This window comes from Manis javanica, chromosome 8 (assembly GCF_040802235.1).
Source record: "Manis javanica isolate MJ-LG chromosome 8, MJ_LKY, whole genome shotgun sequence".
NCBI classification, from domain to species: domain Eukaryota; kingdom Metazoa; phylum Chordata; class Mammalia; order Pholidota; family Manidae; genus Manis; species Manis javanica.
This window is the reverse complement of record NC_133163.1, coordinates 31,314,442-31,330,906: the sequence shown is the minus strand read 5'-3', so window position 1 is coordinate 31,330,906 and position 16,465 is coordinate 31,314,442. Positions and strand designations below refer to the sequence as shown.

Below are 16,465 nucleotides of genomic sequence, written 5' to 3'. Positions count from 1 at the left end.
CCCGGGTCTGAAATCCATTGGCAAGACAGTCCAAGTCAGAGCTCCAGCCATAATCTGAGTGAGATATGAGTACTGGAGAAGGGAAGTTGGAGCCAGAAGACAGATGGATTTTATGGGGAACAAAAAGATGAGTCCCTAGGCCTAGGTCAGCACCCCTCCAACACTCCCGAGTGTTGGAATTACCTGCAGCCCCCAACAAGCTAGGGCTCCTCCCCAGACCACATAAATATGAATTTCTGTCAGCGGGGACCTTGGTGACAATGCTATAAGCACTTTCTGATCATCCTAGTACGCAGCTCGTGTCGAGAAACACCGATGTAGGCAAAGTAGTGGAGTCACAGGTATTTATTATTGTCCACAAAATTAACAAAATCATGATGTACAATAGAAAGAAGTCAGAGATATGGGGTGAATCTGAGTAAAAAACTGAACATTTAAAAAAACTATACATTCTCAGATTATTTAAGGATACTTATTATTCAAAAAAATCTTTAGAATTATTAGCTAGAAGCAAGGAAGCAACTTTTTTAGTGTTGGGAGTTTGGGACAAGAATTTTAAGCCCTCTGTTGAAATGTATGACATTTCAGAAACAGAATTGCTGGTCATATTTTCCACAGACATGTAGTTGTGTCATGTTAAGTGGAAAAACATACAAATTTGAATGTACACTTTTGATCATAAATATATTAAAGAAAAATGGAGAATGCCCATGGCTAAGTTTTATGAATAAAAAACTTTCATGATCCCAAATTCTATTTGTGAGAATGATTCATATTTTGAAGATACAATTGTGCTTACAAAAAAACACTAAAGGGAAATTGTAAAAAACCAGACAGCTATCCCTCAGGGCTGGGAATAAGGTCGGCCTTCTAAATTCTCACGTTTCTAAAAATGATGATGTGTCCCTTTTGAACTGGAAAAGAAAACATATCAAATACTCTGTAAGAAAACATGAGAAGGAAATAAAGTAAAATATAATCAGGTTGATTTGGTGAGAAGGGCTCATGAGGGTTTTCTTTCAATTATTTTTCCTATTGAACATTTTCCTAATAATGAATATATATTTATTATTGGAATAAACTCTATTTAAAAGTGAACATTGACTCTTACCTTCTTGTTTATACTTTACTGTCTGACAAAGGGATTTGGATGGAACGTTTACAGAGCAGTTTATAAAGTTTAGGAAATCAGCTCAGGAGTTGGCAGTTTTCTGTAAAAGGCCAGTAGTAAATGTTTCTTAGGTATTGTGGTCCATGTGGTCTCTCTCACGACTATACAGCCCAGCTTTTGTAGCAGGACAACTGTAGACAATAAGTAAATGAGCAGCAGGGGCTATGTTCCAAAAACACCTCGATGGCTACTGACCTTTGAATTTCATATATTGTTATGAAGTATTCTTCTTCCCGATCCCCTCCCCCTAACCTTTAAAAATGTAAAACCATCTTCAGGCCATACAAAAACAGGAGGCAGCCTGAATTAGGCTTAGAGACTGTGATCTGCTGACCCGAGTTGGATGAAATCAGGAATGTGATGAATGAAAAATGCCACAGTCATGCTGAAAGTTCCCAACAGGGATAGCCAATAACCTTTGTGCTTATTTTAATCTGTGATTTCTCTGCATTTGTTTTCTGTTACTAAAGATTTGCTACTCAGTTGGATGTCTTAGGTAAAGGATGCCACACCATTTTGTTGAAAGATGGAAATATGATGACCTGAAAAAAATCCTAATGCAAATCCAGGTCTTTCCTGTGCTTTCTGAAAACAGAAGAATTTCTAGAAAATGAAAACATGAATAACTCGTATCTTTATTAAATCAGTGATGAAGGAATTATAAGGGATATACATAAAAAAATTGTAGGATCACAAAGGAGAGTAATTTTCATGGAAGATGATTTAGTGTTTATTGGAGACAGTAAGAGACAATGTGGTAGGGAGACTTTCTAGACATTTCTGGAACAAACATTGCAGAAGACAAGTGGTGTAAAATACAGTAGATCAAGTCACTAGACACTCTAATGAAAAAATTTTGTGGAAATCACAAACTTTAACAGTAAATAAATCAAGGGCAAAGTCTTTATAAAGAAATGAGTCCTGAAGAAAATCACGATCCCAAAGGTCGAAGGCAGCAAGTTTTTCCATGGTGCACGCACAGCCCCATCGCTTTTTTCCACCCAAGAAAACCTTTTCTAGATTACTTTCTCTTATTGAAGCAAACATAATGTTTAGTGAGTGAAATTACGAGCAGTTGCTTCCATAATCAACACAATGTAGAAAATAATAAAATAATTAGGCAGAAAGCAAACAACTAAGTACTGGTTTGGGACAATTTGTGCGTTATAAAATGCTTATGTTTATCAGGCTAGTAGCTAAAGAAAAGCATTCTTTTTAGTTCAACAATTACATATTTCTTTTTAAATCCATCCTTAATTCCCCACACTTGAGATAACTAACTTCACAATTTTAATGCGTACCCACTGAGGTTCTTTTTAAAATAAACATAGTAAACATACAGATGTATGAATGGACAAGCTCATGCCATACCAACTATCCAAGTTCTAATCCAGAGTGCCTATGCACCCTGGAGGTCAGGGTAAGGGCTGGTAGCTTTGCTTCATCTTGAACAACGTTATCTCTGTGTAACAGTAGCTGCAAGCAGCAACCCTAGATTCTGGGTACCTCTCAAAAGTGGGGTGCTTTGGGTTCTACCTAAAAACATTAAAGAAGAGTTGTAACCTTTTCACCATCATCCTCTTCATGCCGAAATTTCTAAGCCTGACAACCTGACTGGGGAGAAGGGGAGTTAAGGATGTGGACTGCTGTGTTTCACACCCATTTTGAAAACCCAACATTCTGTTCCCGAAGCACGGTAAATTTTCGTGTGTCACGTACATTACAGAAACCTGAACAGGAAGGGTTAACCAAATATCATTTGGGCTTGAAAGCTCTTCCAGCCAGCTTAGTCCTAGAGTAGTGGAAATGCAGTAATCTGCATTCTGGTCTCAATTCCAGATGGCCTTCTGGCTGCATTCCCAATTTCGGTGTTCCATCACGCAAAAACAGTCCATTAAAAAAATACTGCCGTTCTTTAGTCTTTCTATTATAACCAAACCACACCTCCATGGTTTGGTTAAACTATTCACTTGAGCATCAAGGGGCACTCTCCCAAGTGCAACCGTAAATTGCAAGCAGCAAGGTATCAGAGATGGACAGGTATTTTTGCAAAGCCTGAATTTCTCTTACCTAGTACTCCTCTGAGCATCCGTAAAATAAACTTCTGATAAAAAAGAGGTGACATCTGTCTTAGGATATTTTTATAGGATAACTAAATGATGAACCGAACGCGATCATCTAGGAGGAGCAAACATTTTTTTACAAAAGTCCCTCCGGCGCCGGGTACCTGACCGCTAAGCTCAAGCCAGCACCTTTGCCTCGGTCCCGCACCACACGGGTGAGGGTCGCTGGGGTGATTACCATAAAGAAGCCCCGGCCCCGCGGAAACTTCCGGCCATTGGGGAACTTCCGCTCCTGGATCCAACCGTGAGAGCCCAGGGGTGGTTCCGGAAGTGACGCAACGCGTGCCCTCCATTTTGTAGAACGCCAGAGCAGCTAAGTGCGTCAGTTGTGGAAAGACGTAGACGAGTTGAGTCCTGGTCTGCGGGGAGATAGACGGCTCCGTCGCAGACTACGGACCTCTCTGGTCTCAGCTGCCAAAGATCCTGTCCGGTAGGTGAGTGGCTCGCTTTGAGGGAAAGGCTTCTCGGATCGAGGCTTCTTCATGGCCGCTCAGATCGTGAGTGGCCAGGGCTGCTCTCTTTGCGGAGGACGGCGTCCAATGAGCGCAGTTTATTCGAGGTGGGCGCTGGGGCACGTCTCCCTTTGGGCATTGTCTGAGGGGAACAGGTGGTGGAAGGGCGGTCGTGGTACGGTCGTTTTTATAGAGGGGTCGTGTGCCCCTCCTTGGCCTCCTCCTCCATCCGCACCCTCTCCCCGCCCTCCCCTGAGTATTTGACCGAGACCTTTTGCTTGGGGTGTGGTCAGGCCTTTCTGCGGGCGGGTGCAGTGGCTCCGGAACTGTGGAGTCGGGGGAGGGGGAGGGAGAAGGGAGTTTGGCTCGCGCGGCTCTCCCCACCGCTAGCTCCGCCGCCGCCATTTTGTGGCTGCCCAGCGTCCGCCCGTAGCCTCAGCGCAGGCGCGGCTGTGGCGTCGCCTGATTCCGGCTTCTACCCGCTGTGATGCTCCCGGGAGGCGGCGACGCGTGCGCGGCCCGTCGCCATTGGGCTGGCCTTGGCGGAGGGCGGGGTCGGCTCCGCCCGCACTTCTCGGCCTTTCCTAACTGCGGCAGATGGGAGGGGGCCAGAAGAGCCGCGGAGAGAGTGCGGCTGCGCAGTTCCAGAGGCGTCTGTGGGCGTTGCGGTTGCTGCGGTCTGGGCCCAGGGAAGGATCGTGTTGGGAGCCGAGTTTTAATTTTGTCTGCAAGGGACCTGGCCTAATAAGAGGCACTCTTGGCAATCTTGTATATAACATCACCGGGTAAACATTTTATTTTATGCCGTTTATGTTTTTGACCCCTTGACCGGGCATTCCTCTGATACTCACTAGTGTTGTCTCAACTGAATTATTTTGTAATAGGAAGTACTAGCCGGACAACATGAGTGGCTGTCGAGTATTCATCGGGAGGCTAAATCCAGCGGCCAGGGAGAAAGACGTGGAAAGGTTCTTCAAGGGGTATGGACGAATAAGAGACATTGATCTGAAGAGAGGCTTTGGTTTTGTGGTAAGTATTTAGAATTAGTTGGATTATCTATTGTGAAGTAGGTAAAGAGTTTGATAAAAAGTGTTTTTGATAAGAGTCCAGGTAGAGAGAATATCTTTAGGGAAAAGCGGTGAATTTTCTTAAAGGATAAAAGCACCTCACTGCTGGCTGGAGGGAAACCACTTCTGGTCACTCCATTAAGCCTACTTGGCTGGCACTGTCATTAAGATACTCATTTCCATTCTATCACACGGTTCTTAGTGCCCTTGCTGTATTGTAGAACACACTTCTAAACAGGGTCACGAATTGTGATCGGTTTTTTTATGCTTATTTTAGGAATTTGAGGATCCCCGGGATGCAGATGATGCTGTATATGAACTTGATGGAAAAGAACTCTGCAGTGAAAGGTGTTTTTATTTATGGTTTTATTTAGAATTGTACAGTAGAGTAGGTCAGCAGGCATAGTATTCTAAGTAGGTTTTTGCATAGCTCAAGTGGTAATGATTTTTCTTCCCTTCCTGTAGGGTTACTATTGAACATGCTAGGGCTCGATCTAGAGGTGGAAGAGGTAGAGGACGCTACTCTGACCGTTTTAGTAGTCGCAGACCTCGAAATGATAGACGGTATGTGATGGATGGTGGATAGCTGCTTGGAATAATCATTGCTGTGGGCGTGTTTAATGTTTAAAAACTATCAACAGTAGTGATTCTGATATTTACCATATAATTCTATTCCTATGTTCACTTTCTGATAAGTCTGTATAATGAGTCATAAAATAATGCAGAGACTATAGATAAAGGTCCATTTGAATGGATTATCATATCTGATTGCTTTAACTTGCCCACAGTTGAACAGAGTAAGTGCACATTGCTGCATTTCTTCCATTTTGAGTACTCATTTTTTTCTTCAGAAATGCTCCACCTGTAAGAACAGAAAATCGACTTATAGTTGAGAATTTATCTTCAAGAGTCAGCTGGCAGGTTTGTTGAAATACAGTTTTGAGATATTTTAATGTGGCTTTTTAAAAATTAATGGGTAGCTAATGTTTTATTACATTTTATTAAAAGTAATTTATCTTAAATTAACTTAATTATAATTTAAAATTTTTAATTAAACGTAAATGGGGGAATATTTCAGACTTTAATTAATTAGTGATGAAATGTAAATGTTTTGAGGATATTTTTTCTTGTTTTTTAAAATCAATTTTAACCAAATATTAAACCCTTTATTTGCCAGCCTATCTGTGTCGTTGGCCTTATGACGAGGAGTGCCTGTGGGTTATCCTAATCGTTGTCTTGGTCACTCTTGGTTGGGCCTGGTTGACTTTTCCAGTCAGCTCCTACAGTGATCTATTGGCCACCTCTAGATCTGTGTTTGCCGGTCTAGACGTAATCGGTGCACTTACTTGAAGTGCCAGGTTGCAGCGATCCCAGAGCGTTGATAACGTGATCTGATTCCTAAGTTGAGAGCTGTCTCCTGTAACGCTTCCGAATAAGAGGTCCTGGTCGAAAAGAGTTGAAAGAGATACGAAATTAGGTGGTCGTTGGAATCCTGATCGCAGTAAAGTGGTCCTTGGTAACTGCACAAGAGTAGAACATGTCTGCATCCGCCACTAGTCGGCTAATAGGGAGGGCTGTGCGATTTAAAGGCTTCCATCGTTTGGGTAGTGTTCTTCAAGTGGGTGGCGAAGAGCCAGTCGGGCATATGTCATGAAGGTTTCTCCGACCGATTAATGGTTTGCTGCTTGACTAGCCTAGGGAAATAATAATAAAGGTAAAGTAAACTTTTTTAATGACATATGGGGCACAAAGTAACTGGTGTCTTGTAAATGTTCTGTTTTTAAATATAAAATTTCTATTTTAGTCTTTAAAAATATGTACTGTTTGTTTCTTTTGTTTGTTTTTTTTTTGTTTTGTTTTTTCTTTTGTATTGAGCTCAGTATAGACTAATACTACTTTAATGTTAAAATCTGAATTTCCTCTAGCATTTTGCTTAAAAGCAATATGCTATTTGCTTATTTCGTGCCCTGACAGATAATTTTGAATTCTGATAGAATACAAGTGTGGTAAATGCCATGTTTGTACTTTATCTAACATCTTCTCTTCCAGTAGTCTTGTTTTTATACCATGTGGTTGTTTGTGTGTCATGTTTCCTTTTCTGTGCTTAACACAATTGTCTTGTGTTAAGGATCTCAAAGATTTCATGAGACAAGCTGGGGAAGTAACCTTTGCAGATGCACATCGACCTAAATTAAATGAAGGGTAAGTATGTACTGAAATTATAAGTCTTTTCAAGTACCCTGATAATTGGGCTGTGAATATTTGAGTACTTAAAATTAGGACATGGTTGATTTATGGTTACTACAAGTGTTTTTTTCATTGTAGGGTGGTTGAGTTTGCCTCTTATGGTGATTTAAAGAATGCTATTGAAAAACTTTCCGGAAAGGAAATAAATGGGAGAAAAATTAAGTTAATTGAAGGAAGCAAAAGGCACAGGTATCTCTTTAATATAGCCAATATATTTAAAGTTTTATTTAATGGATTTTTAGAGTCTGCCACTTTTATTTTATTTTATTTTTTCTTCCTAGTAGGTCACGAAGCAGGTCTCGTTCCCGGACCAGGAGTTCCTCTAGGTCTCGTAGCCGATCTCGTTCCCGGAGTCGCAAATCTTACAGCCGGTCCAGGAGCCGGAGCAGGAGCAGGAGCAAGTCTCGTTCTGTTAGTAGGTCTCCTGCGCCTGAGAAGAGCCAGAAACGTGGTTCTTCAAGTAGATCTAAGTCTCCAGCATCTGTGGATCGCCAGAGGTCCCGGTCCCGGTCCCGGTCCCGGTCGAGGTCCAGATCAGTTGACAGTGGCAATTAAACTGTAAATAACTTGCCCTGGGGGCCTTTTTAAAAAAAAAAAATTCCCAAACCATACTTGCTAAAAATTCTGGTAAGTATGTGCTTTTCTGTGGTGGGGGGAGAGGGGAATTTGGAGGGGGGGTGGGTTGGGCTGGATATCTTTGTAGATGTGGACCACCAAGGGGTTGTTAAACTAATTGTATTAAATGTCTTTTGATAAGCCTTCTGCTCACATTTTTGTGAATGTCTGAAGTATATAGTTTGTGTATATTGATAGAGCTCTTTTATAACTAAAGCAAAATTTAATTTTTTTGTACTAGAAAAAATTTGAACATTTTAGTTCCTGGTTATTCAAATATGCTAATTAAGAATTAGTTTAATGCCACAGTTAAACTAATTGATAGCTTTGGACACTTAAAAGAGCTCTAAATTTGCTTGTACATAAAAGGCTTAATTTGAGTTTTCCTTGTTAGGGTTGGGTGTCCTCCCACCCGCCGTTTAACAGCTGCCTGGCAAAGACATAAAAGCAGCTGTTATTGATAATAAAAGATTATAAAACTGCTTTTGTCTGTTTGTCTGAGGAAAGTGTACTGTTTACTCCTCCCTCCTCATCTACATATGGCACATTTAAAATCCCTCAGAGAATCCTGGAGTTTGATGGGATTGGTGTTTTTGAAACTTAAAAACTTAAATGTTTCTGACAGGGTTTTCAAAAGATGGCGGGAGAAGTCAGGGAAGTGTTCAAAAATTGTGACTTTAATAGTTGTTTGACAGTTTCCCTTGTGATCTATGTTCCTTATCCCTTGACTTTGTTGTGTTGGCATCAGGTTACGTACGCTTCAATAGCTAAGGGAAGGACAGCTTAGGAAGCAAATTGTGAAAGTTAATACTTCATGTGTATCTTACAAGTAAGAATATTGATCACACACAGCTTTTTAAAAAACTACATGAAAATGAGACATGGACATGACAATATGTGTTAAAGGGGAAACAAGTGAAAACTGCTTAAGGTTCTATATCTTCATTGTTAAAATTTAAAACTACCTGCAGGGAATGAGCTTTATTCTAGGAATCTCATATTGATGAGATTTTCATAGTCCACTGTTTGAGTGCTAGGCCAGATAAATGGTTAACAGTGGATAACGTAGACACTGTTCCATGTATTGTGCTTATTAAATTTTCGTAACTGTAACACTGTTTTACAGGAGTAAATTCAGGACCAAAGAGGAGAGCAAATAAATGGTAGATTGCTATTGGAACTTGGAAAGCCTAGTTCCAGGACGTTCAAACCACGCTTGTAGTGTAGGACTGATCTGCCCTGGCCTTGGAAGGGTTTTGAGGAAAGCAGTGGGAAGCATTTTAGCAAGATTACCTTTGGCTTCCCTTAAGTGGGGGTTTGGTAGCAGGATCTCCATATGTGGGTAGGTTTGAAGGGTTTTGCTGAACTTGGCTGAAAGCTCCTTTGTATCAAAAGACTACAGAATTTAAGCCATAAAATACTGATACTTCAACAGGTGGCTGATCATAGACTGAGTTTGTCTGGTATACTTAATTACTTGAATTGGGTTTATTTAAAATGTTGGAACCCAAAGGTGTTTCTTAGAGGATATCTGAAGGCTGTATGACGAGTCAGAAGTTAACTAACTATCCAATGGAGGGTTGTTTTTTTTTTTTTAATCCTTGGGCATTTTAAGTATAAATCGGTACCAACTCACTTTGTGTTTTTAACTTACCTACTCCTAAATAAGTAAATACTAGTGGCATAACCACTTTAATATTACAAACAGTTGTTAAGCAGTAAGGCAATAAGTCTCTTTGAAGAACTTGGCAGAGAGAGGACTTGTAGTTTATTTGGATATGTATGGGTATAATATGTAAAAATGACAAGCGGTACAACTTTTCACAAATCTGCATTTTTTAAGGGGGTGTTAGTGACCCAAATTGGTGATTCTTACACTTGTTCTGGTAATGGAGGTACTGATGATCCTGGGCATTTGCCAGACTGATGCCCTAAAACTGTCTTAAAGGTTTCAATTATACTTAATATTAAGTGATAGGAAAATTATAAGAAACAAGGCATTGTCTGTTGGCAAATAGTAGTTGTAAATCTTTCACCCAATGCATCTATGTGAGTGGGAAATGTTTAAATTTCATTGGAGAAAATTTGAAATTTAAGGATTCTGGTTTGAGAAACCACTCATTTTGGAATAGCTCGCAAGTACTTGAGTGTTGAGCAAGCATAATGGGAAAACAGCCAGTGGAGGAAGGGATAGATAATTAGTGAAATCTGCTGATAATTGTGTTTCTTGTTTACTGCCTTTTTCTTAAAAGTTTCCCCTCTATTTGGGATTGTATTCTCGGAAAGTGTCTGTTCTGTTATGGCTGAGTTTTTGAGTTTGTCTTGCTTAACTGCTTTGGCATTACCATGTCTGTTGTATACTTGGTGCCATGTTTCTGTTCTTAGCTCTTATCCAAAAAATGTCAAAAAGAGAAGGATCTGAATTTTTCAGGTTAGAAAAGACTTCAGAAATCTAATCGTCAAGCACTGTGAGCATTTATTTACCTTTTGGGTCTCAAAAATGAGAAGAGGATTTAGATACTTAGTTTTAGGGTAGAAAACCCATTTATTGGCTAGTTAAACAGTGCTTTTTATATGCCTCTCAGGCATTGTTTTGTACATGCAGGGGTAAAAGGCAATTTTGATTCCTGCCTTCATGGGGCTGCTAATAAGTATTTTTAAAAAGTGTCAATTCTGAACTGGTATAGGTGAGGCTCTTTGGGTAGACTCCCTGTCTTCCAGGCAAGGCTTGAAGCTGCTGATAGTTTCTTCTGGAAATACTGGTGGAAGACTGAGGCAAGACTGGTGTTCTGTCACCTTGTTCTGTGGTTGACCACAGTGGCTTTCTGAATGATTCTGACTAGAATCCAGGCCATGGGGTGACTGCTTGGCTGTGCAAGGCTTGCCCTCCTCCCCTTTGTGGGTGCCATTTCTCAGGACTCCTGGAGTTGTTTCTTCAGTTTTGGCAGCTGTATAGATCATTTTTCTTTTATCTGTAAAGTTGAGGAATGGTCAAAAATGGGAAGGAGAACAACAGAGTTAATACAACGCTTGTTCAGTGTGGGAAATGGATACCACTTCATCCCTAGGGTTTGCTGTCTTTTTGTTTTTTCCTTCATCTCATTGCCTTATCCCCTCCCATTAATGTTAAGTGTTGGGGAATTGCTCTGCCATCAACATCCTTGATGGTAATAATGTAGGTGATGTCTAATTGTTAAGAGTATTAATCACTTCCAACTTATTTGTGCATGCAATACAGTCAGGCAGTTTATGAAAGCAAAGTTCACTGTTTAATTCTGGGAGCAAGGAGGGGGCAGGGAGAAAAGAGCTTTAGGGGGCAGGCTTCCCAAGGAAGTTTCCATGCCCCTCCCTTACTGTGTTAGTCTACCTGTCTGCCTTCATAGAGGTGGTGAGCTGTGACATACAAGAGTCAGGGTCCATCTGTTCAGTTCCCATCTCAGAGAGGGTACAGGGGTCAAAAGCACAAAAGTGGATTATTCATCCTGAGCACTGCTGCATGGTCCTTTACAGTCCATTAACCCTAAACTAGGTTTTCACTTAGTTTTTTCACAGGTGGCTTCTGAGTGCACTGAGTGAACAACTAGTTAGGTGTTGATAGCTGAAGAATCATAATTACAGTATAGCCCCGGAATGCATCCTAGGTCTTCCTGGGACTAAGACTGAAAACCTGATCAATTGATGTAAAAATGTCTCCGCCTCCCACATTTGAGAGAGTGGAGACTTAAGTGGGCAGTATATGTTTTTGAGTTGCTCTCATCAGACTAGATTGTTTTCCACAACTGCACAATAGTGTTGAGCTAGAGCTTATATCAAATGGTTCTGAAGTATGATCATCTACTTGTTTTTGGGTGTTTGATAACCAAGATTGCTAAATTTTAGCTAACTGTAAATTACATTGGTACTGTAAGACACTTCCATCAGGCGAGGTTGTCTTCTATCTTGTAAGTCAATCTCCAGGGTCTAGAAAAGGTCTTGAAGGGTCCCTCAATTAAGTTCTTGAGAAATAGACAATTGAAGGACTTGAGGGATTAAGAATATACCTGAGAGTTAACACTGAAGTGTTACTAAGTAAGGTTGATTTTCCTGGTTTGAAAAGACTCTTGCTGTTAAGGTCTACTCTGAGGAATTTACTGGGCTTTAGGTTTGATTATATTTCAAAGAGAGTGAAGTGCTGTGAGCATCTTATAAAAAGGGTGGGGAGCTATTAGGAAGTTACTCAGTAATCTAAAGTATAAATCCAGATGACTGTGATAGTTAACTGTTTAATAGACTGTACTGTGTAACCAGAGTTGGAGTCCTCCTCTTTTGGATTCTGCATTGCTTTAATGTTTCCCCTCATTTGGGGTGTCAGTGTTGCTAGGGCTCTGACAGTTTTAGGGTATGAAAACATAGTCTTAACACAAACTTACAGGACTTTTGTGAATATGGGCCTTTTGCACTAGTATCGTGCAATGATCTAATGTTCAAGGTGGTTCTGCCTTCCTCAACTTGAGTCCTACATGGTTTCCCCAGTTAAAGTAGGCAAAAATGGCCTCAGTCTTAGGAGGCTAAATCCATCCACAGTTGATTTTTCTGGCTACAAGGCAGAGATGGAGTGTAGATACTGGAAGTAGCCTTCCTACTTCTTGCTACATGGTTCCTAATGACTTGGTAATAAAAGTCCCATCCAAAAGGTTCTTGCTAAAGACTTGATTGTTGGCAGAATCAGGTCTAAAATGAGAGAACTCGAAAGTGATTCAGTACTCACCCTCGGCATGCTTGATTTTCTTATAGCACCGAAAGATGGCAATGAAGAGAAGCCCTTCTCCAAGCTGGAAAATCATGTAGAGGAGAGGAAAGAAAAAAAGTGGCCCAATGGCTTCAGGGGGGAAGGTCACATTGAGAATGGTGGAACATAGTTGAATATTTTGGCATCCGGTTTCCATGCTGACAGTGCGTCTGCTTCTGTGTAGGTTAAAAAAATCAATCCTATATTCTGAGGAGAAAGGTTATGACGGTGCATTTTCATGTGCCCATATCCTATTCAGCTAATCTTTTAAGACCCACTGAACAGTCCAACACAAATGCAAATGAGTCAGGTGTGTGGAGCACACACAGGTTTCAAGAGAAGTTGACTAATCTCAAAATTACCAGTTCAACCTGTGGAAGATGGTGAAGAATAGGTTCATGTTGGAGTTTTTAATAAAACTTGAGTAGCTTGGAGAAAATTGGGAGAAATGTTTGGCTCGTGAGGGGTAGGAGGAAGGTGAATCAGCTATTATTCATTGGCTTGTTATATTGGGCTTGCATATAAGAGAATAGAATTTTCAGCATGCAGTAGAAGAATGAAATGTCTGGGGATCTTATCCTGTCCCAAGCTTTTGGCTTAGGCATATTTCTAAAACACTATTAAAAGTACAAACTTAATTCATTATCATTGTTTTTTGGAGCACATTCTCTTGGTTTTGCTTTCTATGGAGCAAAAAGAATGGGATGTTTACATATAATGCCCAGTTGAATTGCAGTTTGTGTTTTAAAAATAGTTAATTCACTTAAGCAAACCGAGGGCCATCCCAGCACGTTTATTAATGAGGGAGGCTACCGTGGTGGCACCTGATGATGTGGCCATTTATTAATGATCTGTATCACTTGTGAAAATTGACATTGAGTGGTGATTGGTAGCCTTTTGATTCTACTGTATAACCATGTATTACATCCTAATGTATTAACATGGCTTTGAAAATGGGTAACTACTTTTAAATTGTATTTTAAGAACAATTGAGTTTTTTGGGGGAGGGAGGGAATATCAGAGTGCTACTGATACTTAGACTTAACACATAAGGAATTGCCAGTTATGGCTGAAAAGAAGTTCCTGAAATGTACTTTACTGTATAGATAGGGTGCTTGATAGTCCCATCAGGCCCTTAAGTTGGCTGTTCCCAAAAAGTAGCAGCTGTGTTTGTGAGTTAGGTTAGGCGATAACAGAGATCCACAGCTGCTTCAGCTATTAGTGCCACTTAGCAGGGCTGTCACCCAGTGGTGTCCTTGTCAAGACTAAAGCTAGGTAGACAAGAAAAGGGGGAAAGGAAGAATACTTGTGATGACATGGAGCTACAGTGCCATTTAGCTGCCAGGGATTTGGACAGGAGATGGAATCTATATCTGGAGGGTGCACTTCGCCAAGAGCTATTGCTCTTTGCCTTTGGTCTCTTGGACTTGTTTCTAACCCATTCGATACCTTCCATCTCCAATAGTTCTCACGCTAGGAAAATACCTTCCCCAGATCTTGGATCTCATCCTTTTCCTGAGAGACCCGAGCAAGAATGAGGTCCATGGGACATAGGAATCTAAAGTAATACGTACCGTCCATTGAGCTGGAAGAGAGCAGAGAGGAGGTAACCCAGTAGGAAACCAATGAAAGGCATTAGGGAGGAGGTGGCCAGCAAGTGTGGTGTCATGACAAACATGATGCTCTTGCCCACATTGATGACAGAGAGTGCTATGATGGCCACAGCAAGCAGAAGCTTGATAATCAGCCCTCCCTGTGAATGAGGACAAGAAAAGGCAATCAGAAGGGGTAGGCTATGGAGAGAGGGGTGGAGGCCTGGAGAAGCACAGGTGGGCATTGGAGGTGGAAACACTGCAATTTAAAAAATGGGTATTTGAAGTAGAATGGAATATGAAATATCTTTTACATGTTTTCAGAATTACTGGTAGCTAGAAAGTTTCTTGGAGGAAAGAGACCTGATTAACAATTCTGTTAAAAAAACCCAGCTATTTACCAACAGCATTAATTTATTCAGGAGTGGTAGAGAGTCAAGCAAACTGGCAAACCAAAGACGAGTCTGGAGAACAGAGGATAGGAACTTGCCTTTGGGAAGGGCGGAAGCTGGGAGAGGTTTATTGAGTTCTCCTTGGCTGGTCTGGTCCTGGGCAAGAAGAAATTCTCCTTGCTGAAGTATAAAGTAAATTTACCTGTGCTGGGGAATGCATGGCATGCTTCTTAACTGCCATTGGTAGTACACGAGAGCTCCTCCTTTAGGCCTGCCCAACTCCATTTTAAATGAGGTTTCTTTCATTTTTACATTTCCCCATTTTGATCAAGCTCTTCCCTCAAAAGCATTGCTGATCAAGAATCCACATTTAGTGGTTTTGTCCCTTGGTGCCAGAAAGGACAGTTCATGAATGTCTTGTCCCATGTCAGAGAGAAAATGCATAGATTGGAAACCACTGGGGCCTCACCTGAGTACCAGGGAAGATAGGAGGGAGAATTATCAGGCATGCCCACATAAGGTCTACATCTTAACAAGGTTATAAGTGTTGGGAGATAACTCAGTGGTGGGCTAACATCACCTATTGGGTGCATCTCTTAGTGTAGAGATTTGATAAGTAACAGGTATAAAGTTTAAGAATGATTATATTGCAGAATAGTGACTCCAGTTTGTATGTATAATAATAAAACCAGTAGCCCAGATTTGAAGGCAACCAGCTAAAGATCAATGGTCATCATCCATGGTGGTGATTGGAGAAAAGTTGAACCAAGATACAGGAACACCTTGCTGTAACAGCCTAATCTGATAGGTCTTGTGGTTACAATTTGGAATCAAAGAGGAATTGGTTACAGCTAAGATCCAGGGATCTCTAGCATTATGAATAGATAGGAATTTCTGGTGACAGATCCAACAGAAAGGGTACCCCCTTTTGCCACAGATATGGCCAAGAAAGAAAGGGAGAAAGATAAGCAACTGTAGGACAGAGGTATTACAGATTTGGTCTCGATATCTTAGGAAAACTGTTTCCTTCAATTGTTTGAAATTTAGACAATTGTTAGAATTCATAGTTTACCAATGGCTATTTTTTTTTTTTTTTTTTTTTGTGTGTGTGTGAATTGGAAATTTTATTACAGGGGGAAGAAATGCAATGTCTGAATCAAACATCAGCAATGTAGCTAGAGTGGGAGAGACTCAAGGATCTGTGAATCATATTTCCTTTAAAGGACTACCAATGGCTATTTTAAAAGTGAAAATAATAAATATGTTGTCTGTTTCAATTCCTGGAAATCCTTATTTTCAGGTCACCAATTGGTATGCTGGTCCAGTTAGGGTTTGGTGTTTTCTTTAGATGATGCTAGTCGAGTCCTTAGAGTTTGGTGACACAAAGGTTGGTTAACAGTACCTGTACCTGATAGGGGCCTTTCCAGTGGAGCTGAAGAGAGTCGTCTTTTCTAATAGATGAAATCTCTGGGCTGCATGGTGTGATGTCTTCGTCTCTTGGGAGTGTGCTGCAGAAAGATCATTCTGCTAAAGCATGGTTAACAATAGACTGGAGATTTAGAAGAATTAATGTCAGTGTCTTTAGTGCAGGTATTTGAAGGTCCTCTACAAATTTTGCCAGTTGAGTCTTAATGATGACATCAGTGCCTTTGACTAGCCCTGAGGATCGAAGGTGGTAAGTGCAGTGAAAGTGGTGCACAGCTAGCCAAACTGCACAGATCTATAGAAGCACTTGACCAGTAAAGTGAGTTCCCTTGTCACTGAAATTTGAAAGGGGTTCCCTGGGTAGAGATGATCATTACCAGTAGGATTTCAGCCATATAAGTAGCAGTAGCCTATCTAAAAGGCAAGGCTTCAGTCCAAGAAAATATAGACCATTACCAAGACATACTTATATATCCATGAGATGGGAAAGTAAAATGCCATTTGCCACACCTCAAATAGTTCATTAGGCAATTTAAAGTGGGAGCAGTACAGAAAGGTTTTCTTGAATTGTATTTTGGGCAAGCGGGGCAAGCTACATAGGCACACTTTGGGG

The 16,465-nt window shown here is 40.8% G+C and overlaps 2 protein-coding genes across 9 annotated transcripts in view; one reads left to right on the top strand and one right to left on the bottom strand.

Annotated features, from left to right (window-relative positions):
- Positions 1-3,566: 3,566 nt before the first annotated feature.
- On the top strand, positions 3,567-8,157 carry SRSF5 (serine and arginine rich splicing factor 5). Of its 8 annotated transcripts, none has more exons than XM_037000300.2 (9): positions 3,584-3,728; positions 4,344-4,531; positions 4,631-4,775; positions 5,091-5,161; positions 5,279-5,377; positions 5,665-5,734; positions 6,942-7,015; positions 7,139-7,249; positions 7,342-8,157. In XM_037000300.2, the coding sequence occupies exons 3-9, from the start codon at positions 4,650-4,652 to the stop codon at positions 7,613-7,615; spliced, it is 825 nt and encodes a 274-aa protein (XP_036856195.1). In that variant the 5' UTR covers positions 3,584-3,728; positions 4,344-4,531; positions 4,631-4,649; the 3' UTR covers positions 7,616-8,157. The 8 variants fall into 8 exon arrangements, 7 of the variants coding, with proteins under 7 accessions (XP_036856298.1, XP_017510284.2, XP_036856162.1 ...); XM_073242214.1 differs by having other exon boundaries at positions 3,588-3,853; positions 4,479-4,531; XM_037000466.2 differs by having other exon boundaries at positions 3,590-3,728; positions 4,479-4,531.
- A 2,039-nt stretch (positions 8,158-10,196) lies between these two features.
- Positions 10,197-16,465, bottom strand: part of SLC10A1 (solute carrier family 10 member 1) — a 30,240-nt gene continuing 23,971 nt past the window's right edge. The window contains exons 3-5 of the mRNA XM_017654810.3: positions 14,018-14,196; positions 12,423-12,619; positions 10,197-10,647 (exon numbers count right to left, since the gene is read on the bottom strand). Of these exons, the coding sequence (XP_017510299.3) occupies positions 10,343-10,647; positions 12,423-12,619; positions 14,018-14,196 (681 nt within the window). The 3' untranslated portion in view covers positions 10,197-10,342. The remainder of the gene's footprint in view (positions 10,648-12,422; positions 12,620-14,017; positions 14,197-16,465) is intronic.